The 23,200-nt window shown below is 39.1% G+C and overlaps 1 protein-coding gene across 3 annotated transcripts in view; it reads right to left on the reverse strand.

Annotated features, from left to right (window-relative positions):
* rims2b (regulating synaptic membrane exocytosis 2b) overlaps positions 1-23,200 on the reverse strand; it is a 93,887-nt gene that overhangs the window by 43,175 nt on the left and 27,512 nt on the right. Inside the window, exons 3-10 of one of the 3 annotated variants that reach the window (XM_079484153.1) lie at positions 15,099-15,976; positions 10,807-11,018; positions 8,525-8,644; positions 7,979-8,078; positions 7,192-7,315; positions 6,692-6,738; positions 6,477-6,586; positions 4,112-4,159 (exon numbers count right to left, since the gene is read on the reverse strand). In XM_079484153.1, the coding sequence (XP_079340279.1) occupies positions 4,112-4,159; positions 6,477-6,586; positions 6,692-6,738; positions 7,192-7,315; positions 7,979-8,078; positions 8,525-8,644; positions 10,807-11,018; positions 15,099-15,976 (1,639 nt within the window). Of the gene's footprint in view, positions 1-4,111; positions 4,160-6,476; positions 6,587-6,691; positions 6,739-7,191; positions 7,316-7,978; positions 8,079-8,524; positions 8,645-10,806; positions 11,019-11,108; positions 11,174-13,224; positions 13,574-13,932; positions 14,009-15,098; positions 15,977-23,200 lie in introns of those variants that run through there. The other 2 variants (XM_079484155.1, XM_079484154.1) reach the window with 2 other exon arrangements.

Raw genomic sequence — 23,200 nt, forward strand, 5'->3', positions numbered from 1 at the left:
GTTCACATCCTGTACGCATATCTTAAGTGCAGGTAGAATGATGGGGGAGTTGCACAGGGGTGGGTGAATGTGTGAAGTCCAGATCAAAAGTTGGGTGTGAGTCTGGTCTTTTCAAATCGGCAGTAAAACACATTCAGATCGTTAGCCAAGTATTGATTCTCCAGAGACTGTGGGGGTGGTGTCTTGTACTTGGTGATGTTCTTCAGACCAGTCCATACTGATGCTGGGTCGTTGGCCGAAAACAGTTTTTTTTAGCTGTTCAGAGTAGTATTTTTTAGCCACTATGATCTCCTTTGTTAATCTGTTCCTGGCTACAGGAACAAGATTTTATCCCTACTTTTGTAAGCATCCTCTTTGGTGCGACGAAGCTGTTTGAGTTTCCCAAAAAAACATGGTTTATCATTATTAAATGACAACAATGTCCTGGTACGAATGCACATATCCTCAAAGAAACTGATATATGAAGTCACGGGCTCTGTGAGCTCGTCCAGATCGGAGTCTGCAGCTTCAAAAACACTCCAATCAGTGCAGTCGAAACAGGCTTGTAAATCCACAATCCGCCGCTTCTCGTTGTCCCCGTTAACTTTGTGATGCGATCCGCCCTGAACAGCTGGAAGCCCGGCAGGTGAGGTGTGTTGTCCAGAATGGCTACACTTAGCCAGGTTTCCGTGAAGCACAATGCAGCAGAGTCCTTGTTGAGTCGGGTTGAATGCTCGGGATCGGTGTTCGAAAGCCGTGCTCTTATTCCTCTTCTGCATCTGGACACGCGTTTGAACAGCATTTACATTTATGCATTTGGCAGACGCATTCATCCACAGTGACTTATATTATTGCATTATACTATTTGTTTCTGACTATGTGCAATCCCCTGGGATCGATCCCATGACCTTGGCTTTGCTAGCACCATGCTCTATCCGCTGAGCTACATGAAAGCAGTGCCAACTGGAATGTCCAACAAAACATCAGAATAATCAAAAACCAGAAAAATATTGTCTGGGATGTGTTGTTTAATGTTAAGGAGTTTGTCCCTGGTAAATATTATTAAAGAAGAATGACAAAACACAGACCAAACAAACAAAAACAGTAGAATGATTGCAGAGCTCGGCGCCGTGGCTGCCATTCGCGGCGTCATTAAATATTGGGGTGTCATTTTGCAATGATGACATGTGTTGGGGTTTGATTTTCAGTTTAGCTGTCAGGTTGATTGTGTTTACGTGATGCTTTTCACGCAGTTTGAGCAAGCAACGTAACAGTTTATATACAGTTAAAATATTATAAAACAAAAGATACAAGCAGTCACAGTGTCGTTAAAAAAAGAATACAATTGCATACTGTTTTTGGTCTGTTTGTGCAATAAATACCAGTCACTGTGGTTTTATTCGTGTTTTATGTTTTATATGGTTGACAAGTGGTTAAGTTAAGGGCGGGGGTGGGGTTAGATGCTCCAAATCAATAAATATTTATGAAACCAATTACATTTTTACAAATGCAACGAATGAAACGGCTTTCGGTCTGGAGTGTATAGCAAACAACCTAAAGCAATGGAATAACCCGCTCGTCGAAAAATTACAGCAAAAGGGTAACCTGCACGAACGTCAATATGTGACAAGTCGGGAGTGAGAATGAGTTGAATATGATGTAAGACTCAAAAAATGTGTTGACATGGTGCAAACTGCAACCATAGGAATAACATCTGTATTGCATAAACAGACGTTTATGTGCCCAAACATAACTCTCTAGAAACCATAAAAAAACATAAACGTACTTCCAATAATACATTGTCCAATAGATGTACACTGTAAGTGCACTACTGTTTGAAAAAACCAATAGCATAAGCTGAGTTTATGTCAAAATATCATAATTTGCCAATTTTATTGTTCAGCTAGACATGAGAGGATTTGAACAGATGTCTGTGTGCTGTGAGTCTGGCCTGTGGAACATTCCATTCCTCATTGGCTGGCCAAGGGACGTGGGCGTGTCCGCCAGGAGTCTCGCCCAATTAGATGACTCAGTCTTAATTGCAATTATCACCATTTCACGTTAAACTGACAGACACGTTCAAAGCCCAAATAAAACAATACCGCAAAAAGAACACAAATGAACTTCTACTCAGATCAGATATTGAAATTGAATAGCTTCGAAAGTCTCAGTTGTTATATCTGACACATGCCTAATCTATGCTTAAAGCAACTATATCCCCCACAATCTGAAAAAAGGGAAGGGCAACAACAAGACTATAAATAATTATTGATTTTTCAATAATTTATTCATTTCATTATTTAATTTGGCATGTTCTGGTTCTCCATAACCAAACACTGATGCATTTAGCAATAGAAATTCTTCAAGCAGTTGCCCTTCCATTTGTAGAGCAAACACACGTCTATACTGTACCTTTAGAGAGTACTCGCTATTCTAAAAATAGTCCAGCACTAATGCATGCAGCAAAGCAACCGAAAGTGCTCAATGCAGACTGGAGCAATCCAGATAGCTTTCATTGCAAAAATGGCAGAGGGGGGAAGGCTTCGGTGAAAACAAATTGTACCATTAAATGATGATAGAGACGTGACCAAGTTTATGTCCTATCAGTTTAAGAAAATCATTTTAGACTGCAACCGGAAATCTAAACAACAACCATAGGGGATATATGGTAATTGAAATGAGAAGATTATAAAAAGTCAAAGAAATTTGTGAAAGCAAAATCTGGATTTTGGGGTTTTTGTTTTGGTCATTTTAGTCTGCCTTGTACAGCTGAAGAGCCGTAATGGGTTTGTGGGTTGGTTCTCTTTATTATTAGGAGGGCTTTCTTATTATATGCAGAAGAAACATGTTATTAACATATTACATAGAAGATATGCAGTAGAGCAAAACACCTCAATTGCATTTTCATGTGCAAAATCATTGGGAAGGCATTTTATTGTTACTTTAACATAAAGCACCTAATCAGGTGTAGTTCACTATGTAATTAAAATTCACTCACCGACACGTCATACAATCCATCCGTGTGATTCTTTCTTCTGTCGAAAACAAATTTAGGCTTCCCTGTTCAAGTCCAATATATGGCAAAGAACCCTGGAAAGCGTTCATCATAAGGCTCAATTTCTTTTCGACAGAGGAATAAACACACAGACACTTGTGTGACATGTCGGTGAGTGAATTATCATGAAAGTTATATTTCATAGTGTACTAGTCCTTAAATTTATTGTCGTGGCAGCAAGGAATATTGTTGGAGATTTGCTAAAAGGTGTATCAGGACAGAAAAGACAGCAACAACAGGATTTATATTTGAAGAATTGCCACGACGAACCTTGTGAACCCGGGTAACCCAGAGCCCCTTCTCATTACAAAACAGCAGCCATGCAACAGATCTTCAAAGTAAGATCCTTGAACAACAAATCAGAACAACATAAACATTACAAGGGAACCAACCCACAAAGCCATTACGACATAACTAATGTATTGCACATGCACAAGTGCACTTTCATCGGTACAATTTGTTTATTGAAGTTTAAAGATATGTTTTTAGTTGGAAAATGCAGTATGTGCATACTGTAACCTTCCATTGTATCACAGAACATAATATTTAATAGTACTGATATATCCACACTGGGACCAAAGGGATTTTTTCAAGTCTGTATTTCCGATAACAATCAAGCAAGAGAGACTATTCAGAATGTATAAATGACAAATGTAATATCCTAATCGATGACTGATATCATATATCAATACAAATACGATGTTCCATGTTACATGTAAAAATTGAACTTAAAGAGACTTTATTCTGTAATCTAGTTTAATTAAATATGCAAGTCAAACATGCTATATTTAGTGAGTATTTAAAAAACATCCAAAATACATGTCTCTTAAAACTACTTAAAACAGACATGAATGCTTAATGCTGTTTAGAATAAGTACACGGATTGTGGATGCAATTGTAATTGCGATGAAATATAACATTAGGCAAAAAAATGAAAAACCAAAGAAGGCAACTTGGAATGTTGCCAATTTCCTGCAGTGCATTTTCCAAATTACGCAGAGAGAAAGTAATGGAGTGAGACACTGCCAGAAATAAGAAACAAAAAAAGAGAGAAAGAGAGAAGTCTGACGATGTTACCTGGACCCTAGGGACAAAAGGCGTGGTTCTTCTACTAAGGCATGGGCTCTGGATAAGCAAAATTAACAAAGAAAAAGCAATAAAACCCAAAACTGCACAGAGGCACACAAATCAAAACACATGTATATGTATATACATGTATTACTATACTTTTATATATTACTAGCCAATATAGTTATGTTTTAAGAGCCAATGCAGATACAGTAGGCCCTTAGATATCTGTTGTGTTCAGAGCTACTTTCATATGTGACCCTGGACCACAAAACCAGTCATAAGTAGCAATAGTCAACAACCCAATTTTGTATAGGTCAAGATTATCGGTTTTTCTTATATGATAAAATCATTAGGATATTATTTAAAGAGCATGTTCCATGAGGATATTTGGTAAATTTCAAAAAAATGTGTGAGTGAATGAAGCAAAATCACGAACAAAAATGGCCGGAAACTTCGCTTGCTCTTTTGAGAATTACCCACTCAAGTTGGGTATTTATGTAAAGCTTAGAATTTAAGCTTTTGGGTTCGTCTACTGTCCACAATGTCATTACAGTGGCAAGCCAATAGATAGTGTTCACACAACCTGTTTCTTCATAGCAACGGCCTGCTACAGCGCTTCCGATGGACACCTTCAAAGGCGATTTCCTCAATATTTTCCCCAAACAAATTCAAATAGTTGTACCTCGGCCAAATATTGTCATATATTAAAAATCCATACATCAATGGAAAGTGTTTTTATTCTGCTTTCAGATGATGTATACATCTTGTGACTGTTCTTGTCATCCCGGGTCACATATTTGACGACTTAAAACATTTTCGAACCGTTTACAACAGCACATTAGATTGTGCATAAGCAAGAATGTGACGTGAGCTGAGTAAACCAAGGAAAAATCTAAAATTGTTCTCATGTGTTTTTTAAGCCCCTGCTGATCTCTCTACGTATAGAAAAATATATTTTACACTTACATGAAATACATACATTTTTGTGATAAAGATATGGCTCGGGTTATGGTATAAATGATTTAAATGAATAGAAAGACAGGCGTAGTGCCCCATGCACTTCAATATAGTACTTTCTGTTAGTAACTTGTAGTGAAGTCATTTTTTTAAATAGATTCAATCAAGAGCATGTTGATAGTTAAATAGCAAAAATCACCATATATGTGTCTGCATTCTGTATGGTAGTATTTTAGGTTATAGCTCCTTCATTTCAAACAAAATAATATTTACAACAGAGCAACCCGGAGACAACACCCAACAGAAAAACAGATATACTCCAAGGCAAAAACAGACAAAGGCACATATCAATCAGCTTTTGGCTATCATTGTCAACTTGTCATTAACAAAACCTATTTTAAAAATACACAATAGTTATCACTGACCAATTGAAATGAAATAAAATCGTTGTTCATACCTTAAAGTCAACATGAAACAATATTCACAATCTCTTTAATTTCATAACAGGACATGTTGTTGATAGATAGAATATACGAGATGTGAGTGTTGTGGGCTTATTAAATTAGAGGCCCTGTATACATGTTGATGAAAGGTTATTGAAGACAAAGATTGATATAATCATTATTTTAGCATTAAGAAATAAAATAATGTAAATGTTGAATGAAATAATCCACCAAAACAATGAAAATGGCCTCATAATGGATTTATCAACATGTTATTCCAGACGCATGTGACTTGGTTTTTGGGAGACGCAATTGATGTATCGTCAAACTCGAAAGTATATGTTTTAGTCGCTAGGTATAAGCCTAAAACAAGAACTGTTTTCTCATAAGTTAATAGTTAATCATAGTTAATCATAAGAGAATTTTCATTTTTGGGTAAACTTTTCTTTTTGGCACATGACAGATTTGACTGTGTGAAACTTAACCGGCACATGTCTCATAATTTAAGGCTACCCCTAATGCAAACAGTGTAAAATATTCGACACAACCCCAACGTTCTAATCTGCAAGTTAGATCAAGGTTGGTCATTTTAATAAATACAACAACTTCAGTGAAAGAACAATAGCCTTTCAAGGAATTTCTTTTACATAGCAGTCTTATGCACCAGTGCTGTGTCAGATCTGACTGGCTGCCAAGTTCACGTCAAGGTAACAAGCTTGAAAACTAATCATACATTTTCCGTTTGAGGGTCCAGACTGAACTGCGACCGAGAGCATCTAGGACTGTTGCATCTGTCTCGAATCAATGGCCCCAAAGTACATGTAACTTAAGAGATGTAATTTTGCCTTTTTTAAGTCATAACACCTACGATCACTGAGCAGCACCAAAAATATGTTCCCAATCATACCTGTCCTAAATCCTCAGCTGACCAGCCAGAGAAAGCAAAAGAAGTTGATATTGTGGGTACTTACGGAGAGCTGTCCAGACAGATACTGAGGGCTGTCCCGGAGCATGCCAGGGCTCATTGGGGACGTGACAGAAATAGAAGGGCCCATTTTTTGGGATTCAAAGGAACTTGAACCTAAAATACAAGAAAAAAACACAAACTGTGGAATTGCTTTCCCACTATAGGCATTTTAATGCAAGTTTATTGTCTTGACTTATGTGTGAAACTGACAAAACTTACTTGATTCAAGTTGACCATGTGTGCTCTCTGGTATTCTAGGGACGTCTCTACAAAAAGTACCAGTAAGGTTTGTTGAATCATTTTCTTTTTTAAATGTTCCATACATATATACAGACGGGTGAGAAAGTGAAGGAAACAATTTTTCATTTAATCAAACTTCCCTGTCTGCACTATTTTAAATGTGCACTAAAACCTCTGTGGTATTCACCACGATGGTCTATTTGATATTATCATTTATATGATCTATCCATGGGGTTAAGATAGATAATAAAATACAAAATTTTAAGGCATGTCAGGATGTCCTCCTAAAGTAGAAGTTTATAAAAAAGGCCTTTGGCGAATAGATGTTGTGTGTCTGGCTGTGCAACATTTCTATGTTCAGCTCCCACAGGTCATCCTTCTTTATAAACCGACATTGTCAGGCAAAATGAGCTTTGTGTCCCTGAAGTGACATGCTGAGAATTGTGCAGAATAATGATCCATCACCCGCTTCAACTCACCCAATGGGCCGCGAGACCACCAGCTCCACCTGGGGCTCGGACTTGGAATCTAGAATGATATTGTAAACTTCCTTAAATGTGGCTCCCTGCAAGACCCTCCCGTTCCACTCCAGGACCTGATCACCTGAGGAGGGAAACAACACAAGCTTTGAATGCTTGAATGCTGCTTTTTTATGTTCTGAGGATGTTTCTACTGAATGTCATATGTGATTTCATTTAAGCTGCGCTAGACAGTTTAATGCTGTATTTTCATTCATATTTGTGTTTCAATCAAAAAGCTGGTGTACTTTTTAAAAGGTGTCAAAATTAACTATAGACATTTATAAATCAACAGTAGTATTTTTTTATTATTTACATAATTTCGTCTTCATGGAATTGTAATGTTCTATCTGACGTTTTTGTCAAAATAGAGTTACTCACATATTCTTAGCCTGTGATAACTTATTTACATCATGTGATGTTTTTTCTTTATATTGTGTTGTTCTGTGACTGAAAACAAACAGTCAAATGGAACACAGAAACTCAAAATTGCTCAGAATGCAGATAGAACCTTATAATTCCAAGGCAACAATTTGTCAATAGTAAAAACTGGTTTCAACAAGGTCGTGGTCTCTTTAGGGTTAATGATTAGCAACTCAAAAGCATCCTAATAAACGAAGATGATTATAAGTGACAGTGTGCAAAAATATGTATACATACACACATATATACAGTATATACATATGAATTAGCCAATTCACTAAAATGTAAAGAAAAGTTACACATTGCTATGTGTGGATGTGCTCACCTGGTCGGAGATGGCCGACGGTATCTGCTAGACTGCCTTTCTTCACTTTTGTGATGAAAGCACACAGTCTCCCAGACTCTGTCATCTTCCCCCCCACGACCTGCAATAGAATAGACAGCACTGATATTTAACTTTTCAAACATGCTCTATGTGAAATGTGTTTAAAATACGCCTGCAGTTTTCAACTTTATGACTACAGTTTTTCGTACTCAGGCAGATGATATTGCATGAGAGAATTTGCATATAAAGAAGGTGTGTTGGTGTGGTAAAATAATGACAATCCTTAACAGCCCACATATAGTGTTCAGCTGAACCGTGACTGATGCTGTATGACACACAGTTTGCACGTGAACACTAAAACGATGTTTTATGTATTGGACCCAAAACATTTAGGCTTAAAAGCATTTCAAACCAAATTAAGTCGACAATGTTACGATGACAGCATTCTAATACAGAGTAGAGTCATAAGCATGACTTTGTGAATTTTGGGGATAATTTTAGTGCATTTTGACGGTATAAGGGTCTCTCTCGTTGAACACTTCTTACCTTGAGGCCCAGCAGCGTGCCTGTGTCCCTGGGCACTGTGCCATCTTTCATCCGCTTGTTTAACACTACCCGCCCTATTAGGCGCTCTCCATCTTTGGACGGTTGCCATGTCACCGGGTGCTACAGGGTCAAAGTGACAGTACACCTCTGGATTTAATACAAGCATCTAAATTGCACATTACACATGCACAATTGCAAAGGTTCAGAAAGAAATACAGGCAGAAGAGGTAGAACTCTTGTTTGCTTTCAAGACACAAACCACTCCACACAATTATGAGCAATATTGTTCTACATTTAGTGGCTTCTAGACCACAAATAAAACAATAGGAACCATATCATTGGATTTCCTTCCAGCAGATACAGGAAATGATAAAAAATTGACTGCCAATCAAAATGCTAATGTAAAGGGCTCACATAATTGCATGCAAGCTTAGAATATATGACCCCTTGATGTGGACGCTAATATATTTATCGTTATCAAAAACGGGCCATGACAAAGAAAAAGGCATACACAATTTCAGCCAAATAGTGACATATATCAGAGTTAGAGTAAGTTACAATATTTTGTACAATGAAGGCAAACCTTCCTTGTATTTCAAAGAACCAAGTGATAAATGTTCACGTCTCATTATTTTGTTACTGTACCAATATATCACAAGTGGTTAATATGTTATTCTGAGCAGGATCAATGCTGCAATATGTATATTAATAAAAGTTACAGTTCACCCATGACCTGAAAAAATCTGCCTTCATTTGAGGAAAGGTCTGAAATTTAATTCAGTATGTGCTGTGATTCGTTATTTATTATTCATTGTTTTAGTTGTTAAATCACATATTTGATTCAGTTTGTGTTTGCGACATCACTGATGTTAAACCTGCCGGCGAAAGAGGAACATTTTCAAATGAATAACTACTATAAATAATCAAAAGTTTTCCTCAAACATATATATTGTACGGCTTTGGAATAGCATAGTACGATTTCTTAAGAATAGAGCACTTTCATTGTATTTTACTTGTTCTTTTTTGCCATTGTCGGACAGCCACTCTGGACTGCCAGCAATATATCTTCTTTTGTGGAACAAAGGCAGACAGAAAATCTCGTCCGTATTATTTAACATAAAGGGTGAGTATAACATTTTTCATTTGAGATTTTTCATTGTTGGGTGAACTAGCAAATAAATTGCATCTCTACTAGCAAAAATCTTTTTAAATGATTTTTTATCCATTTTTAAAATAGACTTTAATTGTGGGAGTTGGTTTGTGAGTTAAAACAAGAGGAGACCCAAAACACAGGACGGGGTGAGACATTTCAAGCACAGCTTTCAGTGGACAACAGTGAGCAAGGTCAGTGGATCTCAGCTGGTGGTCTGCAAAACAAAAACGGGCCGCACGTGTGCTATGACGTTGCAATGGCACATGCAATAATCAAATGCAACCTACTTTCAAATTTATTCTCGCCACTTTGTAGAAGCCATCAAATCAGCCAGATTGTGTAACATCTAATTACAGCAAATAAAGTAAAAAAAACTTAAAATATTGTGATTACTTGCACCCTGGATAAACATGTAAAACTAACAATAACAAATGAATACATTTCCATGTTAGATTTTTTTGGTTCAGCTTTTGTATAAACAAATTTGGCACTGTATTAAGATGTGGGCTCTTAAGCAGATCAAGGACCACTGAGCTCGACCAAATCACTCATTAGTGAATTAAAAGCAAATGAAAGTACTCTTGCATCCTCAAGCAGTATGGATGAATGACGCAAGTTACTGTGACAGACAAACACTAGTGAATGGACAGGGCAGGAAAGGACATAATGAAGAATGACACAGTGAAAAGGGGAAAAGAAAAACAACTGCGTAGTGTAAGACTGAATCTCACACTAGTCTATCTCTGTGTTAATATAGGCTGAGACTATAGGACTGCGTGGAAAAATCATGTCAGGAAATCCCAGAGGGGGAAAAAGTGTGGAAAGGTGACGTGACCAAGTGAGGAAAACAGCCTTGCAATCAAAATGGAGCGTTTGGCCGAATCGAGAAGCATGCAGGACATGTAGCAAACAGTGCCAGGAAGTTATTCATTCGCTTTTTTTGGCGTGTTAGAACGTTTGCAGCCGCAGATAGTGGAGCAGAGCCACCAAGAGGGTTCTCCTCCCCTTTGAGAGGCTCGATATGAGTAGAGAACCCTCGAGGGCCAGAAACAAACAGTGAGCGCTTTGAGCAGGTCAGTAGTGAGGTCGCAGTAAGCGAGAAACAGGCGGCAAGGAGTCGTCTCTGTACCTTGTCGCTATGGCTATGCTCTTCGTTTAGCGTGGTGCTACTGCACGTGTCAACCCCTGAATCTTTCACCTGGGGCTCGCACCACTCCGCGTCCTCCTCGTGGGAACGGTCCCAAAATCGCACCACTGTCTTTTGCCTCTCGGACGGGGCATTATTGGCGTCCAAAAAATAAGTCTGCTCGTTTGTTTTTCTTTTTCCCCTTTGAATGTCGCCTACAAGTTATGGATGATATAAAAAAGGAGGAGAAAAACACATGCAGAGGTGAATTAAACGAGGGGAAATGGGAGAGTCCCAAGCCTCACCATAGACAATGAGGAGGCCTCGCTGTGCCATGACGCATGGTCCCACCAGTGACCATCCATATCTCCTGAGGACAGCACACATGATCGGCATTCATTTACACACAAACACTGTACATATTCAATCTTATACACTATTGCATCATACTGTATCATGTAAAAGTGCTCTTTTCTCTTATATCACTCACAAAATAGTTTACAGCAGAAGAACACATTTTGAGAAACAACTTACGGACTTCAAATGCAAACAACAATATATTTTTTAAATGGCAATACGAATCGACAACGAAACAACTGAGTGACAACATGCACTTTGATTTGTATGTAATTGTCATAACGTTTAATTCAACATTCACATAACACAAAAGCCAAAATATCACTAAAGCCAACCAGCAAATTATTGACTGCTGCATTCTCTTACCTCAAATCATGTGGCTTGTTAAAGGGACAGTTCACTCAAAAATGTAATATTCCGTCATCATTTACTCACCCTCGAGTTGTTTCAAGTCTGTATAAATTCCTTTGGTCTGATGAACACAGAGAAAGATATTTGTAGGAATGTTTGTAACTAAACAGTTCTTGGCCATCATTGACTACCATTGTAGGAAAATTGCAATGGAAGTCAAAACTCTTTGCTGTCCTACATTCTTCAAAATATCTTCTTTTGTGTTCAACGGAACAACAAATTTGATAAAGCCATTTTTATACTATGGTAGTCAATGGTGGCCAAAAACTGCTTGGTTACGAGCATTCTTCACAATATTTACATTTACATTTTATCCAAAGCGACTTACATTCCATTGCACTATACAAGAATGTGCAATCCCTGGGATCGAACCCATGACCTTGGCGTTGCTAGCCAATATCTTTCTCTGTGTTCATCAGAACAAAATAAATTCAGATTTGGAACATCTTAAGGGTGAGTAAACAAAGACAGCATTTTCACTTTCGGGTAAACTGTTCCTTTAAGGTTGCTTTTTTTATAAATATTTAATTTTGACCAATTAAAGACGCAGAATATGCTACAAATAGGCTATTAGCCACAACATGCAGTACCAGCATGGTGATGGCAGGTTTTGCATTAATATCATTGCATGTTGAATAAAATACACTTAAGTTCCGCCTAATTGCTTCTTTCTGTCATTTCATTATTTCTTCTATTCTGTATATTGTATTATTAACATATTGCAATCTTTTATTTTTCTTTCAAAATCACAGGCAATTCAGTGGTAAGCTCAAGAAAAAACTAAAGTAAACATAATTGGAAAGTGACTAGGTTAGAAACAGTACAACCGCACCTGTTGAATATGGATGTGTCTGCTGTGTCAGTAAAGGTTTTATGATGCACATAATTTGGTAAGAACAAATACACAAATTCATAAAAAAATGTTTTACTCAAGTAAGCTGTATTTTTATACATAACCAGCAGGGATGTTTTATATGTAAGTGAGATCAATCTCACCAAACCACTGAACATTCTCTTGTCATGATGTGTACATACTTTTTTATTTTCATTACCGAAATGGTTACATATAATTTTCTAGTAAAATATTATTCATTTATGTCTAATTATGTAAGAAGCCTCATGACTTTTTGTTTTTTAGCAAAACATGCTATTGTATTGACAGTATTTAAATGGTAACAGTAATGACATTTTTTGAGCGTCTGTTTTTAATTAAATCATATTTGACATCTTGAAACCAAGATTTTATGAGAATCACCCATTTGTAGTTTTTTAAACGCGTCTGCGCGAAATATTAACAGAGGGGATTTCAGTAAAGTAATATTGTACAAACACTGACACGCCTTCTTACCAGTACACAACCAATCACAGCCTAGATTTGGTTTTGTACCGCACCATTAAATCACAAAATGCTTAAGTCATGTGCAAAATGGGTGGAGTATACTGTGACTATATCATCTAGTATTAAAAATAGCAATTGTTAACAAACAATTTAATCTTACAAAGGCACAATAATAAACTGGAGAAAGACAAGTGGCTTACTGTTCTGCATATACAGTAAATGTCACAAAAGTCTTATCTCCAACATTCAATTACCCTATCCTAAATTTCTATGCAACATGTTACACCTCGGAAATATTGCAAAAGTAAGCTTACTTCAGTAGACATTACTTCCGTCTTAACATACACCATGCCTCACAAACCATGAGCATTCAGCATTTTCCCAGGATGCCCAGACCGTGCCAAGTGTCTTCCGGAAAAAAGATCTCTGTTGTGTAATGTCCTAAAATATTGTTGATAATCCGTCTTTTATTTACTGATTTACTTGACCTGGTCCACCAGGATGTTTACCAGAACTTAGCTGCAATTCTTTCATTCACACTTGGGTCACTTAAATTTCTTGCCTCACCCCCTCATGAAAGATGTAAACCCAACTGCCCGCCTTTCTTCAGCGCCTCTCTGTGTATATTCATCCTTCCCCCTCTCTCTCTCTCTTCCTTGCACTGAAATGGAGTTCATGCCTTACAATAATGAGCTTACCGTTATTCTTGTAAGCCAGCTCAAACACCCTGCCCTACATAGTCCCTGCATCACAACAGACTGTTCCCCTGAATTTGCCGGACTGATCCCTGACTCTGAGAACTCCCACAGCTTGCCTACGGGTACCCGGTTGCAGGCATAAATCACTTAAACCCTAGGCCACACTCCTACACCTTTAGCTATTCTGACCCTGTCGATACAATTTTTTGCTCAGAACCGGAAAGTTCAAAATGATCGTACAATTTTGTTCAAGAAACAGTCCAATGCACACTGCAGAAGAACTGTCACAGTTATCACAGTTGGTGCATCAAAAAATCCACTTACCACCATTTTCCCTGACTTCACACAGCGTAGCGTCTCGGTGCGTGCCTTTACCAGGTTGCTACTTTGACCAAATCCCTTTCTCTTTTTGCCGGTGGGGGTGACATCAAGCACTTTAAACCAATCAATTTGGTTGACTGACGTGCATCCAATTGAAGCATAAGAACTTCTCATCAGAGATCAACCTCCTTCCTGTCTATATTCAAGACTTGTACTTCGTTATATGTAGAAAGAGCAAATGTATGTCTGTTATATTTCTAGTAGTAGAGTGTGGCAAATCCAAATATATTGTCCACAGTTCTTCTGCTGCACTCCAGCATCTTGAATATATTAAGTAACTGTAGTGGAGAAGTCATGACACATGAACTGGTGTAATTTCACTTTCTGACCCCTTTACAAGCGCCCTCCTTGTCTAGCTGCTGAGACTCACTGTCTTCATTGAGAATAGACAGTTTCTAGAGAGGTCTCTAGCTACTGCTCCGGTGCCAAGAGGCTTATCCAATTGAGCTAATTATGACCCTGACAACATCAGAGCTCTCCGGAGGGGCCAGAAACACCCCACACATCTCACAAGATAGAAAAAGAAAAGAGAAGGTTGATGGAAGGATCGGTGGACCTATACGACCTGCCTCATCTAAGGCCTTCAACACATATGGCGAACTTTACGAGTTATATATCAAAACTTCTGCTAGCTAAAAGCAAACAGATATCAAAGAAGATAATGTACAGCCTGTCAGTTTACTTCAATATCTATGGATTGATCTCAAATCAGTCGATTAGAAATATAAAGAAACTGATAAATAAAGCCCCTATTTTAGAGATGATGAAAACATAAACACTTCAGATGTCTTGTAGCAAAAGCTCTAGAAATATATTACAGGAACAAACTGGTTATCAATGGTGAATGGCAATATGTGTAGCCTTATTCGCAAGCTCTACACTACCTTCCATTCACGCTACATCTACACGCATCTACAGCCCAAGCCTGTCTGATTTATAAAACACCCTGCATGGGTAAAACTCAAAGCACGCAACACATCCCAATGCAATAATTTTGAGTCTTTTTGGAGCAAGTACAGTTTCAAATTTATAATGGTCAGATTAAACAAAATGCATTATAATTTGACAAAACCACTGCCATCATTAAATTGAGAGCTAGCGGCCTTTACCTTTCTCACTGATGGACTCACTTTCCAGCTCCACATCCTCACAGCTGGTGTACTCTGGCGTAGTGGCCAGCTCTTCCTCTGAGCTACTGAAGCTGTCCATGGTCCTGAGCTTTCCAATGCGTCTGCTGCGGTGGGGTCTGGGTGGAGGAGGCCGAACCGACTCCGATTGGTCCGAGCTTAGCGAGTCATTTCGCAGCATGCTATCCATTTTATCCCCTTTGTTCCTAAGCATGGCTGAGCTAGGGTCCAAGTGGTGCTGCTGGGGCATGGGCTTTCTCGCAGGGTCCCCCAGGCCTCGCCGACTGTCTCCCAGCACAGGGCTGCGGTGGGGTGTCGGTGGGCTGTGATTGGATGTGCGAAGGCCTGATGAGCTTCTGTCCACCGAGTATGAGCGCTGATTCTGGCCTCCCAAAAGAGGAAGGCGAGACTGACGGACCCCAGGGCCGTGCAGATGGTCATCAAGTTCTGTGTAGGCAAGCGAGACGTCACTATGGCGGCGCTCGTGCCGAGCCCGTGACACCTGTGCATGGATGCGCATCTGCTCCTCGTAGGGTTGGGGTTTGACCGGGTAGCGTGCCAGGTTAGGATCGCTGCGATATCGAGCCTGGTACTCCTCCTCACGACGCCTCTGGATTTCATAGTCATCTAACTGGCCGTCCAAACGCTGGTCCTGCGAATGCCAGCGTCCCAGAGTGTCTTGGTAACCTACCACCTCGTCGTACATCCTTGAACTCCTTGGTGATCGGCCAGGGTCCCGTCCGTAGTCGGACGGTGAGCGTGGCATGCCACCTTCAGCCGGGGCATACTGCAATCCTCCTTCCCCCTCCCTTTGGTTATATGGCGCGTTTGGATCCCTGGATGCTGATGGGTTTCTTTTCCTGAAAATGCAGAAGAAGAATAAAGTCATGTGACTTGCCAAAGCAAAACGAACAACTGCAACTGCAAATCTCATTTAGTTTTTAAGCTATTCATTTATAAAAAATGTTTTTACCAAAGGTCTACCGAATATATGAATATTGCATATCAAGTGGTGACAATATTAAATATTGTCCCCGGATAAGCCGTGTGTAATCAGTTTTATTGGCAGAAAACCGACCTTAGAATGTCACTACAGAATCTCTAAACTATTTGAATCTGGTCATGAATCAACAATTTCAAGAACTGTCTGGAATCATCTCAAAAGTGACTTTTTAAGTGGTTTTATCAGTGATACCTTAAAATTGGTCATTTAAAGGGATTCATTCAAAGAGTAGGTAACTGTTGGGTTAATTGCTAAAGCACAACGATGTAAAAATGGAAAAGCACTTTAAAGCACTACAGATAAAATATATTATTTTAAAAAGGAAACCAGTTGACCGTCAGAAAACTGGTCAGGTTGACCTTCCTGACTCATCCCGAACTCATACATAGCACCAGTCCCTTATGCTGACACATACTAAACCTTAACATCCATGCCCATCATTTCCACCCCACTCATCTTCAGGGTTTAACTGTCAACAAGTATTAATGTTGTTCTACCCCTGTGGCTCTTTTATTTTGTGGAGCCCACAGGCATTGTGAAGCTCTGTAAGAATGAGCTGCTGGTGGGGTTAGATTGTCTGTCTTCTATAACAGACCTTCATGCCATGGCGATTATAGCGAATAACCTGTAAGAGCAGAGTGTTTAGCTTTGTACGTATTTATGATGAGAAGCGTGTCAACGTTAAAGGTGGGGTAACAAGCTATTTCATGCATTCTGACTTCTTTACACTGTTAAACGTGCTGGCTTCTCAAGCTTTACAAGGTCAACTGATACGAGTTGAACGTATGATGTAGTGTTTCTTTGCTCGATTCACTCCCCTGGGGTTCGTACAGGTTTTGGAAGTATTTTTCGAACATGGATTCCCGTTTCGTAAGAAGTGTTCTAAATCCCTTTTTGGACAATTCTCCCAGAGAAGCATGCCCTCACGTCAAATAATGCTAGTCCTAGAGTCATAGAGCTAAAGAGCACGAAAGGGCACGCCCACGCTTGCCGCTTCACTCGGCTGACGGAAGTTTAGCTGTGTTTGTTTGTTCACTGCATTGCGCTGATGAATGTAATATAAAAATATAAAACCGGTGGATATAACTCTGGATTTGGAGACCGTTTGAAACTGATAGATTTAATAAATTCAACATGCAGTGCAGACCAGCCTTAATCTTCTCCTATTCATCTCAGTATGTAACCTGCCCTACAGTTGATCCCTTGAACAAGAGTCTTTCAACGTAACAAGACGTTGGTTAAAGTTGGTTAAAACGTTGTTAAGTTAAATGAATCTATGTCCATGTGTGAAATGATAAAACATCATGAGAAGCAATGCAGCAGCCAAAGATTTTCTTCTGCGTTCTTAGCACTTTATTTAAAATAACAGCACAGAGTAAGGTTACATTTACACAACAATAATGCAATGAAATGTGAAAGATTTCCCTTTGCCTATTTGTTGAATATCCGTGTGAATGGGGATCGTTTTTGGCAACTTTTCAAAATGCAAAGTATCAATTATCCTTCATTGTACTTGACATACTAGAACAACACAACACAATACAATACAAAACTATATGACTTAGAGACTATTCAAACTGCTGGCAGTAGACAAATTCTACAGTAATGAATTTAAGATTATTTGTCTTTAAATTAGTTTTTTAAAGGTGGTGGATTTTATGCCTGTATAGGGGTGAGAGAGGTACGCACAGGTAGAGCAAAGAGTCCACCACACACTGTCAGCATGCAAAGGACTCTCCCAGAAGTTGTCTAATCGACTAGATGGTAAACAGACGCCAGCGCCCGACCAGCCTGAAGCTCTATAGATTTGAACAGCCTAGCAATCACCAGTCATCAATTTAAAGGAGTAGTTCATTATCAAAGTAAATTTTTATGATCATTTACTCACCCCCATGTTATCCAAGATGTTTATGTATTTTAATTAATTTAGTCGAAAAGAAATTAAGGTTTTTGATTAAACATTCCAGGATTTTTCTCAATATAGAACTTTTCAACGTAATTACGTGAAGTCATATAAGTGCTTCGCAGAACAGAGCAAGGTGAGCATTTGTGATTATAAAGCATATCATTTTTAGTAAATAACCGATCGTTTAGCTAGATTAGACCCCTATTCATCGTCTGGTATCGTTTAAAGCCCTTTGAAGCTGCACTGAAACTGTAATTTTGACCTTCAACCGTTTGGAGTCCATTGAAGTCCACAATATGGAGCAAAATTCCGGAATGTTTTCATCAAAAACCTTAATTTATTTTCAAAGAAACAAATACATAAACATCTTGGATTACATGGGGGTGAGTAAATTATCATGAAAATGTATTTAGAAAATGAACTACCCCTTTAATGTCAACGCACCACAAAAGCAAGTATTCAATTAACACTGTGATATGCTGTGATGCACCAGATTTTTCTACAAGCCATGCTCTTGAAAATATCCATTGTGACATCATACTCCTGCAGTTTAATACATGAACGAATGATGTCATTCCTCGACTTGCGCTGTCTCATCTCTGTTATTATGCACCACTGTCTATGAGCTCAAACTTAGCTTCCCGACAGACAGGTACAGGAGTTTTATAGGAGCATATTTTAAGACCTCCGATTCTGCTGAGTCTGCCTTTTGTCTGTGCCATTTTATAACTGGACCTGAAACAAACTCTTAGGAAAGATCATTTCAACATTCAGGGACTTGCTACTAAATAATGGCACATTTGAGCACAGCTGACACACTGGTGGTGGTTTGGATTGTGAAGATAACATCATTTCACATCTGCTTAACTCATTTTTGCACTGCATCTGTACCGAGCCTGCAGATATCTAATGCTTGCCCATTGAAATAGTGCTGATGTTTGAACAACGGATCGGTCTCAGAACCCACAAACACTCCCATAAATAAACATGACGTCTCATGCCTTTCCAAACTGCACCAGTCAGAAGTGATGTGCATAGAAATGCTTTTTTAAATGTTTTGTCACCTCATAAACAAAACCTTTTTATATTTCTAATTATATCATATTGTTACTAGAAGATAACAAGGTCCTGAAAGGATCAAAAGGTGCCATTTAAATGTTCGAAATGGCTTTACTTAAAGGTCCAGTGTATGAAATTTGCTGGCTTCTAGTGGTAATGGTTGTGTATTAATACCAATGGCTCATTCCACCGCTCACAACTCTCCTTTGAAAAACTAGGGTGGCTGACACAGGACTAAGATGTTGTCAGATTTTCACTTCTTTGCCGAATGAGATAATGTATTTACGAAGAGTTTGTCTGTTCAGGGCTACAGTAGAAGCAACATGATGCATTCCACGCAAGGGGACGAGCGGTGTATAGAAAGAAATTGCCAATTTTAAGCTAATAAAACCATAACGTCTCATTGTGTAAGATCCACTTCTGAAGACATACTTCGGTATATTATATTGCATTTCTGTCAAAAGATCCTCCAAAAACTACACATTGGACCTTTAACGAGGCAAAAATGTTACACCTACATTTCCAGAAAAACACAACTGTCATCACTTTTGTCGCAAATACACATATTTAACCTTAGCATTTGGTTACAACACAAAGGAGTCTTTTTATGGATTGGCGTGCACATCATGATCTTATCCCATCAAATTCTGAACAGCTTGGATACAAGCTAAGATGAAGGGCTGAACAAAAAAGCCATCACAGTACAAATTCTACATCATCATCATGAAATTATTTTATGTAAACAGCCAAATCCTTCCTGCAAACATAATTTACTTTTATAAATCGGCAGCTCTGTGCAGATATGACTCAGCATAATAATGACTCATTTATGAACATCTGTACAGCTGTCACACCCTGTCGGCTAAACAACATTCAATGAGAAAAAACAAATCTCCACTTTTTTTGAGGCCACAGTTGAGCGCAATATGCATGCACGCACCTGTCAGTCAAGAGCTGCACATCTGGGCTTCGAGTGTGTGCACGTCGACCACGCAGCTGCATCAACCGCAAATCCCTCTTTGAGTAGTGCACCGCACCACACTGCTGAAGAGCTTGAAGAGATCCAGTTAAGAGGAAACCAGGCCACTGCTACTGCTAGCTTAGCATCTTTAGCCACGCTACCCTCCCCTACACGCTCTCAAACATGCACAGGCATTAGAGTTACCGGCGGACAGGCCACGTGGGAGCCAAGACTTGAATCTAGTAGGTTGAAAAGTGCCAAGATGCCAAACGTGCAAGGAGCAAAGGCTTCTGGGAATGAAGAGTGGTGTTACCGTTTAATGCTGTTATCACAGGCTGTATATAGCTGGAGGTCAAGCGCGACTTTACCCTGCAAGGAGGATTATGGTACTTAGCTGATTACTGGCTGATGGCAGTTATTACCAATTGTAGGGCCTGGGAACTCCTTTATTCCTGTGGATTACAAGACTAGATGTGGACATGATGAACTCTAAGAACAAAAAAACACAATATCCCACTGACACAAACCTTTCTCAATTTGATGTTTCGGCATAACCTGGTCGTCTCAGCATGTGTGCCGTAAATACGTGTATGTGGATGTTTTTATGCATTCCGTGCCACTGTGAGAACGCAAAAGTACTGTGCGTGTCAGATTAATGCCGGCCCTGGAGTGCACCTGGCGATATGTGTGAAACATAGCGAGTACACAGCGCCACCTACTGTTAGTGAGGTAGAATGATTTTCAGGTGGGTTGCGTAATTACTTTTTAATATTGAAAGATCTATCCTATTCCATTTTTTGAAGAGCAAGATATCACTAACTGTTTAGACATATCAACAACCACGTGAATCTTGGGCGGAACTTTCTGTTTGTCAAACTGTGGCAGATCGAGCTGAAGCAGAAAGGGTGATTTAAACATGAGGAAATGTTAATGGTCTTTGTCAAGTAACAAGTATCACTGCTGTCATTCTTAGGCATTCAGGGTTTGAATCCCCAACCCAAAGATTTACAGCGACATTTAGCAGCTTTAGCAACACCACTCATAATATCTTAATACAATACAATGCACAACAACCTGGCAACCGCCCACAAGTTACATCCAGGTGGATGCTGCACACTGTTGGGGGTTGAGGAGAACCCCCTTTCTCCCCCTCAAGTAATTGTAAAGCACTTTGGGTGTACAGCAATACACAAAAAGCGCTATATACTGTAAATGCCTCGTTCATTCCTACTTTATATTGACAACTAAGGAAAAAAGAGTTCATAGCTCAATTCTACCTTTAGACAAAAAGGATGAACCAAATCTCTGAAGGCCTACATTGATTCCAGTGGTGCACTGGTGTAGTGATCACAGTCTCTCACCGTGTGGGAGGAAGCTGATCAACGAGCTGCCATGTAAACAGCTCTGTGTCTGCCTTATTAGCTTCTCAAACACACACACACACACACACACACACACATTGTAAGTAGGACATACCCCAACAGAGATGGAAACACTTTATTTAAGAGCGCACAGAAATTTGAGAAAGGAGAATCCACAACGACAACCGCCTGTAAATTGTAAATAGACAACTTACCAATATGACATCCAATAGTCCCACTTGAATTTTGGAGTTTTGCACAGCAGGCACCCATCAACAGAAATGTGAACAACATCACTGCATCACTTTTTCTGGCCTCTAAATATGGCTCAGCCCCTCGTTCCGTGTAACTTTATGAGATTTTATGAGACAACTAACAGCATCCACCTACCCTCGACATTATTTATGACATTGTTCATTGTCCGCAGCTCAACTGGGACAAGTTACACTCCCGTGTTTAATATAGAGGGCTAGGGGTCTTTTATGAATCTCCCACCCTAAGTATGAGCAATAATAATAGTGATGCTTGCCAAAACCATTAGTAATATTTCCCTTTTAAAGTACGGCTGGCTCCACTGTACCGCTATAATAAGCTTCACCATTAGTTAGATTGCAGAGCATTATAGAGCTGTCATTTCAAACCAGCCAAAAAAATGCTACGTCTGTTCGACACCAATATCCGGAGACAATACCACTCAAAAGCGCAACTATGCGCTAAGTTCAGTATGCCAGAAATGAGTCATACTTCAGAAGGCTGTAGCAGAACGCTCCAGAACGTTGGTGCAGCACTCTGAATCTATTAGTATGCCTCTTGTGTTCCAAATATGCACTGATTTTAATTACCTACACTTCCGATTCAGGGTACATCACTCAAGCACTGCGCTTAAAAAGGAGTAATGCTGTTTGCACCACTCCAAAACCAAGTAAACTTCCTCTCTTTCTATGGAGGGGCTTTAAAGAAGCAGTTCACAAAAATACAACTTCCATCATTCTTGGGTCTCTCTCATCTCATTTAATTTCTTTGTGCCAGTTTTCTTCCATGAAGCTCGAACTCATGTAAATGCTGCTATTTTCCATGCAATGAAAGTGAATGGTGATCATGTCCAAGTGTGCAGGCCAAGTTTTCGTATTCAAGATCTCAAAATGTTACTTGGTACAAAAGACATTTCTGAAAATTGGGCATAAAACGGGTATTCTTTAAGCCAAGCTGACGAGTTTTAATGCACTATTTATCATAATGATATTTCACGAGTTCTTTAACCATGTCTTTTTTCACATGTCTTTTTGTCACTTGTACAGCACAACAAACGAGAAGTTAATATTGCTGGTTACTGCATTTTTACATTTAGAAAATTTAGAATAAGATACTGGTAACATGTTACTGTTGTGGATATTCTAAATCATAGCATCAAACGGGTCTCCCCCGAAAAACGGAAATACGGCTGATTGCAGAACAGCAGAACGTCACGGAAGTCACAAGGCAGCAGCGCCTTGGCCGCAGTCTCATGCAAACAATATCAAATTACTTAGCTTTGTGGAGCGTTTCAAAGTTGTAAGCAATTCATGTTAAGTCAGTTTTTAATTAAAAGGTTGTAATTGAAAAGATGCATATACATATACATATTCATAGCCTAAATATATGTGTGTGTGTGTGTGTGTGTGTGTGTGTGTGTGCGTGCGTGCGTGCGTGCGTGCGTGCGTGCGTGTGTGTGTCCGTTAGGGTTGTGCAATTAATCTAAAATGAATCGTAATCGTCAATTTGCCCTTCATTATACTTTTGTTTTATTGTTTGTTT

The sequence above is a fragment of the Barbatula barbatula genome, assembly GCF_947034865.1.
Source record: "Barbatula barbatula genome assembly, chromosome: 21".
In the NCBI taxonomy this organism is placed as follows: domain Eukaryota; kingdom Metazoa; phylum Chordata; class Actinopteri; order Cypriniformes; family Nemacheilidae; genus Barbatula; species Barbatula barbatula.